The 14,293-nt window shown below is 31.0% G+C and overlaps 1 protein-coding gene across 1 annotated transcript in view; it reads right to left on the bottom strand.

Annotated features, from left to right (window-relative positions):
- LOC143914325 (BMP-binding endothelial regulator protein-like) overlaps positions 1–14,293 on the bottom strand; it is a 124,978-nt gene that overhangs the window by 54,197 nt on the left and 56,488 nt on the right. The window contains exon 4 of the mRNA XM_077434509.1: positions 8,578–8,666. Within this exon, the coding sequence (XP_077290635.1) occupies positions 8,578–8,666 (89 nt within the window). The remainder of the gene's footprint in view (positions 1–8,577; positions 8,667–14,293) is intronic.

Genomic DNA, 14,293 nt, shown 5'->3' with positions numbered 1-14,293 from the left:
ATTTTGTTTCTTTTCTTTTCTGTTATATTTTTGACCATTGTGGCGCATTAGGAATTCCTGTAATGCTACAATTTTAAATTTAACTTTAAATAAATAAATAAATAATATTTATACATATGTTGTCAGACCAATGAGCAAAGTGAAACATAGAAAAGCCTTGTAAAAGCAATAAAAATTCAAACAAAATCTCGAAGTTGAATATGAAGCATATTTTTCATATATGAAGCAATAGGTTTTTGAGCTCTTTTTCCTATTATGCTGTACATTAACATTAGAATAATATAATACTATGATTACTAACAAAATTAAATTAAGATTGTAAAATAGAAAATGATCAGTAGATCAGTAGCTATTAAAATAGATATGAGATGTATTATCAACGTAATTTCGTAATAATAAAAAGAATTTAAAAATAAAATCAAAAATCATATATGAAGCATATTTTTCATCTATAAATTGTTTGTACAACAATTAATAATTAATACAACACAAATCAGCACGCACACCACAAGTTGAAAGCCCCCGCTCCACTAAGCAATAAATAAATACAAGTTTGTTTATTTTGTTCGTACTCAGTGTACGATCTGGGCCATACAACGACCTCCGAATGTAGCGAACGGCCTTGCAGTCCACTCGCCTCCAAAAAACACCCCACCCAACCCCCCTAATTAGCACCCCATCATCCAAAATCACACCACCACAAACCAAACACTCATCGGCGACGTGTACGACCTACGATTTTTTCCTCTCAGACCGCTTTATCGTACATCGCAGGGTTAACCGAATGCGTTAACCCTCGCTTAACATCGTTATCTATTTACAAGAGGAGCGATTAGCTCGTTTCATTAGAGCAATGGTACCGCGACGACGTATGGCGCAGATAAGCGCCGGACCGGACGCTCGGATAAACCGGTGTCTTGAGACACCGACACACATATTATCTATCTCGGTGATTAATAAAATAAATTCATAATGTGTAAGCGCGTTACATAAACACAATATGTATGTATAATATATCGTGTGTTGTGTTATCCAGCCGCGGCTAAAATAGGAAGAGCGGCAGAGTACGAGACGAACGCGAATGTTAATGGCTCCATTGTGCGGACTCCTTTGCTTTATGGCATGTCAATTTTAATTAATCGGAATAAATCAAGCGTGTCCTTTGGCTTCCTCGTGCAAATAAATTACACCGAGATACATACGTACAATAGACGGAAGAAAGATTGCTCCGATCCTTTTTCGTATAGTGCGTCGAGATGTCTCTCGCTCGTATCTATGTATGTACGTACAAATGAGTGCACGCTGGATTGCAATGATTTGTATCATATAATATCGAAATAAAAAGAGATTCTGATGAATTTTTGATGAATTGTATTGCTTTGAAGATTAAAGTGCCGAAGGATTAAAATACCGCTCGTTGTTGATTTAAATCGACATTAATATTACATGTAAGATAAATGATAGTCGACATATTGCATGTCAATACATAGAAAGAGCAACAATAGTTCAACATTTTCTTTTATCAAGGGCTTCTATTGAATACTGTACATATATCTGTATTTTCAAAACAGACGTTTTAATATGAATCTCTTTGTTTTTCGATAATGTTTTTATATAATAAAAATTCGCCGTAAGCGTTGCTTCCATTAAAAATAAGTATTCTAAATATTTCAATGATTTATAATATGATGCAGTGGAAGTTCTTTTTTCAAACGCATTTTTAAAATAATTCGAAATGAATTACGGGCAAAGTCATTATGAGAAAGCTTAGTAGATCTTTATCTTTTGAAAGCATTGCAAAAAATTGAAGCTTTTCTTTAAGAGGAAAAATTTCTACATGAAACTTTATTGGAAAAGATTTTTTCCATAACACTGAGCTACAAAAAAATCACGTTTTTACTTACCGAAGCCAATTTTGGTTGGCTTACTCTCGTTTAAGAGATATGAGCGTTTCAAAATTTGGGCAATTTTACTTTCTTAAGTTCAAAATATAGTATTGCTGTGCCAAAAGTAAGTATTGGAATCAATAGTCGGGTGTTTTTTCAATAGATTTTGATTTTTTATTTCTTTAAAATACGTATAATAAATTATTCAGCGTATTTTAAAAATCAAAAATATATATACATATACATATTTGTATTGACTTATAATACTTATTTTTGGCACAGCAATACTAAATTTTGAATTAAAGTCTGCAAAAGCCAAAAAACTACCCATTTTTTCAACGTTCATTTTTTTAAATCGAAAGAAAGCCAACAAAAATAATATGCAAATTAGAATTTATTGGGCCAAACATAGTAAATATGGTTTAGTTATGTACATATATTGGATAGTTTCCGCCTCGGTTTTTTTTGCTATTCATATAATTAGAACTTTTCATTTGATTCATTTAAAAACCAAATTAAGTACTATCTATAACATATAAATATTTATAATATTTAAAAAACGAATTATTAGATAAAGAAAAGCTTTGCGAGAGTCTGCTTCTTCTTCCTCCTTTTGCTCAATGCTGAGCATCGCGGTCATGATGACTTTTCCATGACTTTCTTGTGATGATTATACAGTGGTTTCCCATTATGACATTCCACGATAGTATTGAGTATAAAATTACGTTTAAAGCTACGATTAAAAGAATGCAACTCATCATTGGACGATTATTTGTTTATTCAGTAATGTATGTTGGATTAATGCATAAGTTAATGCCCGATTTTCATGTGTGATTGCTAACATTTTCCAACAGTAAACGGGCATGAACTTAAGCAATCATCTAATTACAAAGATCATGAAGAACCTCTTGAACTTTACGGATCTAAGCATTATTAATTCAGTAGGTTTGCATAATGAAACTGACTATCATAAGAAAATCCAAAATATTCCCAACTTCATAAATATTTTTGTGCAATGTACATATGTATGTACATATGTAGAAGCTTTATTTTGTTTCCTGTATACAATATTGTATGTACATATGTATTTACATATGTATGCTTTTTATTTGAAAATTTTTAAACACAATATTTAAATATTGCACTAATAAATAATGAATTATGAATTATGGCCACTTCCTTAATATATTCTATGCATATAAAACATTCCAATTAAATTATATAACACGCATAAACACTCTCAAATCATGCTCCACTTACAAGAAGCGATAAATACGTCAACCGCTCAAGGATTGATCTACGATTGCGACACGTTCGACACGTGTACACGTGTCGATTGATCTCCCTTCAATTGCAATTCTCTCCTATTGATGCCATTATTAATTAGCATCACATCGGATACGAACACGCTTTATAGATTCATTGACTGCACCGATGCACCTATAATGCACAATTAGCGACGGCGCTTATTAGCGCCGCGATAACAATATCAATCATCGTTTCGAATAATTTTTTAATCGTTGAACAACGAGCGGCATGAAATTATAATACGCATTAATATTCACATTATTAATGAAGTAAAAATACAAGGGTTCATTTGCATACTGTCGAATTTTGCATGAAAAATGCACGCTAAATTCAGCGTATAATTTGAATATTATACAACTACCTATCTTGTACGCATCTCGGAATCCATTCAATTGAGGAAAACGTTCAATACAGGTTTGATACTAGACTTTATCCATTCTTGGATTATGCGTTTATAAATGTAAATGTGTAATTACTAATTCGTACCTCAGTCGATTCAATTTTTTTCCTATTTATGGTAATTCACGTACATATCAAATACAATTCTATTTATTCGTTAATTTGAAAAGCCACCATAATTTAATTGCCGTTTAAATGGAAATACTCTTGAACCATTATTTAAAAACTAATCACGTTTTTAACTGATTGTACATAAAAAAGCTACTGAAATAATGAATTCATTCACAATAGTTTAAAATTTTTACAAATGGAAGTTGAGAATTTTTTAAGTATTATTTTTAGTCAAACGATCAAATAAAAACATAACCTAACTTTAATTGTGCAATTAAAAAAATAATTTTTTATGAATGAATTTAATTTGATGAAAAAACACAGGTGAATTTTTTTGCTGATTATCACTTCATCGTTATATTTTTCAAGCATATTTTTATTAACATATTATTAAAAAGATCGATAAATTTTGATTTTTATATGTTTATTAATCAGTACCTATGTACATATACATATAAGTACATTAAATACGCCACCATTAATAAGATAATATTTATGTACATATGTACATATGTATATGTATGTATAAGGGTTTGTGATATTTAAAATAAAAAATAAATTATGGTTTTTTTGTAGTAATGACAATTTGCTGCGAAGAGAGGAATATCTACATATAAGTAATATTAAATTAAATTAAATTAATTAATATAAATATTATAAGTAGAGGTAGGATAGTCACAGTGCTATCCATTGTTCGGCAAACTTTTAACAATGCATTTACAACCTTTGAACAATACACGGCCCCCTCGGGCTCCGGTGACTAATTATAAGTACCTACATATATAATCCATTCCACTACATTCAAGTAGCCGGTTATCATAAACAATTGATCAGTAACGTTAAAGTTAGATGGTTTGTAATTACATAGATACGAATTTAGTCAATTAATTTATCAGTTTTGTTAAACGTTCATTTTATAAAGTCATTTCTTCAAAAATCATATATGTACGTAATTATGAAAAGTAGACCCTTATATGTCAAATAACGAGCCAACTGTCATAATAAACTGAAAATTTAATTAAAACACCGACCATTCAATATACGCATATGTTACCGTGAAATGATAACAGCAGTTTAATTATGTATAATTACACTGACGTTTCAGTGAATTTATATACGATCACGCACTCACTAGGTATAGTTATATTTTCATTACGAAAATTACATGGAACCTGATTAGTGAGTTTAAATTTTTTTTTGTTTATAGTGTAATATATATTTAAGATTATTTCATAAACTGCTTTACAATTCAAAAATTAATTGAAATTTTAGAAAAATTAGTTTTCTGATTACAATGACCCTAATGACGCTTTTACAATCAGAACTATTTTGACTATCGAATTACTCAAATTGAACAACATAAAGATGAGCCGCATTATATGTATACATAGTTCAATATCTACATAGATCACTTTTAAAGAAACCATGCAAAAAATCATTAAAAAAATAAAAGAACTAAAAATACATATTTTTTGTTTAGATGATATATCTCTGAATACTAACATACATATCAAGAAATAATGCTATGCATAGCTTTAAGTCTAAAAAGAATAATGCAGGCATCGAAAACATTTGAAATTATTCAATTGTTTGTTTATTGTTTATTAATTATTCGATTTACAGTAAGCTTCCCGGACATGCATACAACATATCCTGAAAGTTCCATCGTAATCGGTTGAGTGCTTTAGGAGTCTATACGAGACAGACAGACAAAGAGACATTCAATTTTATATATATACATAGGTACATAGAGATAAATCTGGACCTAAATGTAAGACATACACATGTCAAATTTTGACAAATTCGAACTGAGTATTGGAAAGTAATTTTAAATTTAAAAATTTAAAACAATTGGAAAATGGGATGATAGGGAGACGAGCAAAAGTTTTTCTCGTGGCGAAAGATTCACCTGCGAAAATCCATACACCACACCGCACAAATCGAAAAATCGAACGGTGTGCGTGTCCGTTTATAAAATCGAGGGTTTCATAATTGAAAAGAAAGTACTTTCTAGATTGGAAAGGCACAAACACCTGTATCCGAGCGAGGCTGGTGTGTTTCGCTTGTAACGTTATACTGAGGCCTGTGGGCATGCCGCGCCCCCAATACCATCGATGGCCTTCGCATGGCCATGTCAACACCAAGCATCCCCCATGGACCGACGACAACAAACCCAAATCTCACCAGAACATCGGAACAACACATATACATATATACATATGTGTAAATTCGCGTCGGATCCGTGTTATCGACGATCCATCCGTGGTCCATCGTCGTGACGTAAGATGACATGGACGCAGCTGCATTGCCGTTGGCAAACAACAAACGAATGCCTGTTGGCAAAAACTGATCCATTTGCACAAACGGCCTTGTTCCACTTTTCCGCGGAATCTAATAACTTGCGCCAGTTCCGGTTGAGCGATTCGAATCGAAAATGAATACGAGTTTTTTTTCCGTACGTATACACTTCTTACGTTTAGATTTTATCGGGTAAACATCCAATGTGAGTGTGTACGAGCGGCCCGTGCGAAAATCCGAGCCTCGATAAATTCATTAATCTGTAACGGTTGCAAAACCCTAAGGTAAACGGATTATGTACGTAGCCTTTGTTTTCAAATGATATAAATTCTAATAAGCCGCAGTCGCAGATGTAATTTTATTCTCGCAAATAGCCGTGTTGTAATTTTAACTCCCAGGAGGCGGAATTTATTACGTTCGTGTATAAAATGTGTAATAAATACAATGTAAAGATATTAAAAAACACTGAAAATTATAGGCTTCGTATAAGGTGACAGTGTATCTACATACATATATATATATATATATATATATATATATATATATATATATATATATATATATATATATATATATATATATATATATATATATAGACTTTTTTGATAAATATTTATTTTTGATCATCGAAATATAATAAATAAATACTTTGAAGATATTGGATGTTAATTACACGATTATTAGTAATTTATTTAATTCACCATCCACTGCTGGGTGAAAGCCTCTCCACTCCTCTCTGTTTTGCGCAACTCTCATTCATCTCATACAAACATTTTCCTAATTTCATCATCTACCCATCTTCCTCCCACCTCTTTGCATTCTCATTTAATTACTTAATATTTAATATAATGTAATAGTTTTCTGACTAAACAATTAAAAAAAAATTTCAATTAAAACTAAATGAAGTTGTACTTATGTTTAGTAAATAACCAACAAGGAATTATAAAAATCTTTCTACTTTTTAGATGAGAAAAATTAGAGTTTAATCTAATAAAAAATTAGAGTTTAATCTAAAGTCTATAAAAGTATAAATGACTATTACAACTGCCTTATGATTAAACTCCTTATATTTAACAAAAACACTCATCTGAAAGGTCATATTCTCTGACTGCAAAAATATATTTACTATAAAATAATTAGAGAATCCTTCTTTTCAAATAGAGTTGTTAAAATTTGGAATAGTCTATAAAATAATTTAGTAACTTCTAGAAACTTAAGTCTCTTTAAAAATATACTTTATGAATTCATACAAATAAATGGGTTTTCGTAGTTCTTCTCTTTTACAAGGATTTTCTGTTTTTTCAGTAATTTTTTTTGTATTTTATGTTTTGTTTTAATTGTTTATTTTTTATTTTATCTCCCTCAATTTCGTGTTTTTATTTTGTTATTTTTGCTTTATATTTAATTTCGATTTTCTGTTTTAATTTTTTTCTTATCTTATTTGATATTTGTATTTTTGTGTTAGAAATTTCGTATTAATAAACCCCTTGGGTCCATCAGCTATGCCAGCATTCTCAAATATTCTTAAATAAATAATTAAATAATTTGATACTAACTTAAATGCTCCAAAACATATAAATCAACGTCCTTATAAAAATCAAAACAAGTCTATGTACATATATAAATTTTGATTCTTATTAGATATAATTTTGATAGATATTTAAAAAACAATTCCTCAGAGACACTCCAAATAGTTCCACATTCATTAATTAGAGAGTCAAACACATTATCTAAATTATATTAGTTCAATAATTTAAAAACTAACTCTCAAAGAAACAACCCTTGTACTACTTGAAAATGAATAAATTTTCATTTCATTGAATTCAACATTAAATTTCCCATTCAGAACAGCTTCTTCACATCAAATACGAAGCATTCAGTCACGGAAAAAGCTTTTCTGAAAATTCCGAACATCATACTGTGATCCTAATTGATTAATTCACAAAAATTAATAAGCCGCTATCACAATTGAGAAAATAACCGATATTCATTTTCATCACAACACTGATCAAAAGCTCATAAACAATCATGAAAATAAAAAGCTTCATACAGCAAATCTTCAAATTCGTCAAGACATTCTCGAAAAATTAATCTCACACATTATAAAAATCTCGCTTTGGATAGGTATGTACATATGTACGTATTAAGAGAGGAAAAAAACGGACATTAAGTATATTCATCGCATTAGTGTGTTTCGAGAATATCGCTAATTTAGTGCGGCTCGTGTTTATCGCGGTAATAAATAACTGTAATCTAGTTTTTAGACGGCTTGCATAATTGACCGGATCGCTTATGTATACGTACATGTGCATATTTGAGTGTTTGTATGTATCATATATACATGTACATATATAATACATATATATTTTTTTTATTCTCATAAAGACATTAGAAGTGCGTTGAAACTTGAGGTTGCGGAGCGCACTCAAGGATTCGACTCGGCAATCAAAACGTACCTAATGTAAGTAAGTGTATTTCATTATGCAAAGCGTTTCGACTTTGATATATTTAGCCCTAGGGTCTTCTGTTGTTTATAACGATACATAAAATGTGTAAAAAAAAATCAATGGTTTACCTTGCAAATGCACTTGAAGCAGCTCATGTCCTTTATCGAATCTACTGTGACCTCTTCTCCCTCGTTCTGACAGGGCGCTCTGCTGCCGTCTGAAAATTGAATTAATGAACTTTATAAATAATGTGTCTTTGCTTAATTGCATTATATTTTGCTTAAGACGCGAAATACAGCTATAAATATGATTTACATGTATTCAGACAAATTTCGCTGAAAGCTTTTGGTCTGGATACATTATAGACCCATACCTATTACAAGTTTGCTCATAAGTAAATCAAAATCAAACACGCAAACTCTCTATTATGATAAAAATAAGCAGCTAAAAATAGAAATGCAATCTTAAAAGTGCACCGATTAAATAAAAATAAGAAAATCATATAAATTTACGACAAATTATAAAGATTGCCGATTGACAACGACCACTCATTATGCCTTTTATCCTACATATAATATAGATATATAACTTTGTATCAACATAAAGACCACTCTAATTATAGTACGTAATATATTATGTTCAGCTTGCACTTTAAATGACTATAAACTACAATTATACTCAACTATATATACATACGAATGTGGTTTTACCGGTCATTTAAAAATTACATATATTTAAGTTATTTGCATACAAAAAAAGATTATATTTTCACCTGTTGACTTTGAAGCTTTCTATCAACTGATTCGTATACAAACTGATACATATACCAAGTTTATAAATGGAGGTATATTAGAGTGAAATATTGTAATTTTTATGACTTAATAAGTTACTAAGTCTTTTGGTGAAGGTCTTGTAATCTAATCTGAGTATGTAAAATAAATAAGCATAAAATTTTTTAAATTTTATTACAACCCTAAAACTATTTGTTATTTCGGAAAACTAGCAGTTTTATTGATCGAATGTGTATAATATGTCATCATCATCATTTATAGCCATTCACCATCCACTGTTCTCGTGCTTTGCGAAACTCTCACATCCATCTCACCCCACATATATTTTTTTTAATTTCATCTACCCGTCTTCCTTTCACCATTTACATTATCTCGGGTACCATTTTAGCACTTCTTTTGTCCACCTTAACTTTGTGTAGAATTTCGGAATTCAATGTCAAAGTTTCACATACATATTATAATATATGTCATCACTGCCAAAACACATTATTCGAAGATCTTTTTCTTCAATGTGTCATTTTTGATTTAAAAATGGCGTTCATTCGGCCAAATGCACTCCATCCTAATTTCATACTTCTCCTTATTTCTTCATCCTTGCTACCAGACATAACTGGCCCTAAATGGATATATTTACTAACTACCTCTACTGTTTTATCACCGAACGAAATGCTATCAAGCATGCCATTGAACTATTGAAAATTTGTTTGGTCTTATCTATGTACGTTAATTTTTAATCCTACTTTCCTACTTTATATAAATTTAATTATTTATTTAATATACTTGGGGAGGTGGTAAAGCCAAAAAATACTCAAGGGGGTTTGACTTATACATATATATAAATTAAATGAAAAATATATAAATAAAACAATCAAAATAACAATAATAAAATAAAAATAAGAGAGGGGAAATTAAACAAGAAAAAGAAATAACCAAATAAATAATTTAAGAAAATACAAAGAGATAAAAAGTAGAGCCGTAAAATTATTAAAAATAGAACGGTAAAATGATAACTAAAAAGACCGAAAATATAAATGAAGATACAAAATATAAATGAAGATATAAATGAAGGACAAGAAGAATTAAAAAAAACTATTTAAATTTAACAAAGACATCTAGCTTGTTTTTAAAAATATTAAGGTTTTCGGAAATTACTTCGTTGGTGGAAAGACTATTCCAAACTTTAACCATTCTGTTTGAAAAGAAGGAATCTCTAATCAATTTGTTCGATTTTTCTTTTAGGAGTCTGAGAGAGTGACCTCTAATATGAGTGTTGTCATTGAACATACAGAGGTTGGACATATGTACATAGGACAATTAGCCATCTAGTAGTTGCCAGAATATTATAGAAATACAAAAAAAATCTATAAAATATTGTGTTGAAACTTTTGAAACACGAAAGCAAAACTTTAACATTATAACATTAAATATCAAAAAACCGCCACACTGTAGTATCGTGAGCCTAAAAGCTTTCGATAAAACCTCTCGATATATTCCCACCACACATCAAACTCTCAGAGTCACATTTTAAAATATATGTATGTATACCTAACATGACCGTACGTGACATATTTGCAAATGACAAAATACATACATATACATATCTGTACATATATGTATATGTAGTAAGTACATAGATATGAACCCGTGCGGTGTGCAATTTGGCGGTTTTCATTAGCGTCCGCGTCGTATGATTATCGGCGTCAATGGGATACCACGAAAAAGTGGTAAATATCCCGGAGCTGATGATGGAGCCGCGTCTCCGTGGCAATCGAGGTCGCCTAATTGGCTATAATGATGCTTATTTGGCGTAAGTTTGGGCACGGCTGGCAAGGCCATGGCCACACGCAGTGGCGAACATCTCAATCTCGAAAAGCTTTTACAGTTAGGCACAGCTTCTCAACCCGTGGTCTTAGACCCGCCGTTACCATACGTCTATCTTACATATATCTGAAATCATATGCTCAACAGTTATATGTTATCATTATCTTTCGCCATATACTCTTCCACTCTATTCTTCTTAGTTTCCGCTTTCAAAATTTTTATATAAAATAAATCCTCATATGTATGCTTTATAACCTTTTGTATTTAGTCTACATTGATATATGCATGTATGTATGTATTTTGAGTAGCATTTGAGCAATGACTTTGTCCATCTGCCATACATTTGTCAAAGCAGACGTCTTAAAATTCACAGACATCGTCAAACTTGATCATATTTCTTATCCGCGTGTTCCTCTTTCAATCCCTTCTCTTACATATATGTATAGTATACTCTCGATTATCCGGGTGCAGATTATAAAATATATCCAGAGGTATGGGCTTTTGCTTAGCGCCGAGAGGATGCCGGGTTCGATCCCGATTGACCTCGATTGAAAATAATTTATTTTCTGTAATTCTGCTGGTCAGACTTGGATATTTGTGACTCCAGATCGATCGTTTCGTATCAGAGTTTGCCAATTTTTCTGATTTAATTGTTGAAACAGATCCTGATTAAATTGGCTAAAAACCTTCCTACCTACTATCTCACCACTATGATTAATGTACAATAAAAAAATATGTTCCAATTCATAGATGTCTCGTTAATTTCGAGTTTTCAGTGTCTCGTAATTCAGCGACTTATGTAATAAAAATGCTGCATTGTTTGTAATTGACCAGGAAGGCGCATTGGGGTTACCCTGTTAGGCCTTCCTGATATATTTGTATGTACATATGTATGTAAAATAAAATACAATATATACAACTGTCAAAAGACATGACTTATGCCATCCAAAATCCCGAAAAAGATATTACAGCATATATAGGTACATGTATGCAAGATTTATTTTTAACCTTTCAGAATGATCAGTTAGCGAACGTGCCTAGTGTGTATGGGTGAACTGTTTGTATCCAAGCTGTGCCTTTGGTAGACCTGACGTAAAGACGTTTAAATAAACACTGTTTGTATTATTCGGAATTCCTCGCATCCTGATCCTTGATAGTATATAAGTATAATATATGCAAAACTGGTTAATTATATTACGTGAAATTGAATTGTAAGAAGCGTTGTAATACTTTGTATAAAATGAAATATTGTATAAAAAAGAACTTTATATGTACACATAAATAATAAATTTTAATATTGATTTATGTACGAAGCGTTGTATGTAAGGTTGGCCGTATATAATTTATAATATAATGGAAAACGTTTAATGATCTGTCATACGGCGACAGATGGAGAGCGCGTTATCTATCTCACAAGAGTGTGGCAAATTGAAATGTTGCACACGATTCGCAAGAAATTGCATTACGTTCACTCTTTGCATGTTTGCACGATGCAAATACTGTCACAAGAACAAGAACAACAAGAAATCGTGGCATGCTTCAAAAGCGCAAACGCGTTCGGCTCGTTAATTAATGATGATTTGTCGTCGAACATTATGTACATGCGCCCATATACGAACGGCAGACATGTACATATAATACATATTTCCCGTATCGATATTTTATTCGACGATTTCATTTCATATTGATAAATATTAATTTGATAAGAATTAATTGGCGATTATTATCCCTGCGCTAGTATCTCATGAGCTCGACATCCTTGCTGGAACGTCAACGTGTGCTTACTCAACTTTCTTAACATACTTTGTAGCTACATACATACATATGTATAAATGTCACCGCGATTTATTTACATATATGACTTATCTATAAATTAATTAATAAATCATTCGATTTATCTGCATATGTAATAGATTATGACCAGTTTTATTCGGAAAAAGGCTGTGAGTATTTAAAAAAATATATAAAAATCCAGATAAATTATGCTATTTCATTAATTATGTATGTATATCAACAAGCATTTAAATATTGGGTATTATTTTAAAAATATAATATAAGGCATTTTTATATGTTAAAAAGTTGATGAAAAGTCTTAGAAAAAAAGAACATACTAAAAAATCTGACAATTGATTCCATAGCTCACTTTTGACACGGTAATACTAGATTTTGAATTAAATACTGCTAAAGCCAAAAATCTGTAAAAATTGCACATTTAGTATACATACCTCTTAAGCGAGAGCCAGCCGGCATACATTATTGCCATATTTGAAATCAGTGGTTCAAACTTAGTAAAGATTGGTTAATCTCCACTACGGTAAGTAAAATTTGAATTTTTTGGATCAGTGTTATTAATAAGATTTGTAAATCGGTTTTTGATCTTTTACACTATAAGATAATACCTATAAATACTAACAAGAAAAAACAATGTGCAAAATTGATAATGATCATTAGATCAGAATAAGACAAATAATAGACATGACCGATAGTAACGAAGAAGAAATAAAGAGACGTATGAAATTAGCATGGAGTGCATTGTTTGGACGAATGAATGCGGTTTTTAAATCAAAAATGCCACTTGCCTGAAGAAAAAGATCTTCGATCAATGTGATGACGTATGGATGTGAAACTTGGACTTTGAACGCCAAGTTACTACACAAAGTGCACGAGGAAAGACAGGAAACGGAATATATGGACGAGAAGTATGACAATATTAGTGGATATAGTAGATACATAGAGTGAAGAGATTTAAATAGAAATGGGCGTGCCACGTGGCTAAAATATTGGACGAAAGGTGGACAAAATAAGTGCTAGAATGGTACCCGAGAGAATGCAAAAGGGTAAAAAGACGACCGCTTGAGAGACGGGTAGATGAAATTAGGAAAATTTTTGGGGTAAGATGGATGAGATTTGCGCAAAACAGAGACGAGTGGAAGCGCATTGGATAGACTTTCATCCAGCAGTTGATGGGGAATGGCTGTAATTGATGATGAAATCTACGTATAGTTGTATAGAAAAATTCGGTGACCGAATCGAAAGGTCGAAAAATCGAAAATGTTCGTTTACCATGAATACATATGAAAAGCGGGTAGTATATATATATGTATATATATATATATATATATATATATATATATATATATATATATATATATATATATATATATATATATATATATATATATATATATATATATATATGTATACAAGAGGAACAAGAGGAATAGGCTTTTCC

This window comes from Arctopsyche grandis, chromosome 7 (genome assembly GCF_051622035.1).
Source record: "Arctopsyche grandis isolate Sample6627 chromosome 7, ASM5162203v2, whole genome shotgun sequence".
NCBI lineage: Eukaryota > Metazoa > Arthropoda > Insecta > Trichoptera > Hydropsychidae > Arctopsyche > Arctopsyche grandis.
This window is presented reverse-complemented; position numbering and strand designations above follow the sequence as displayed.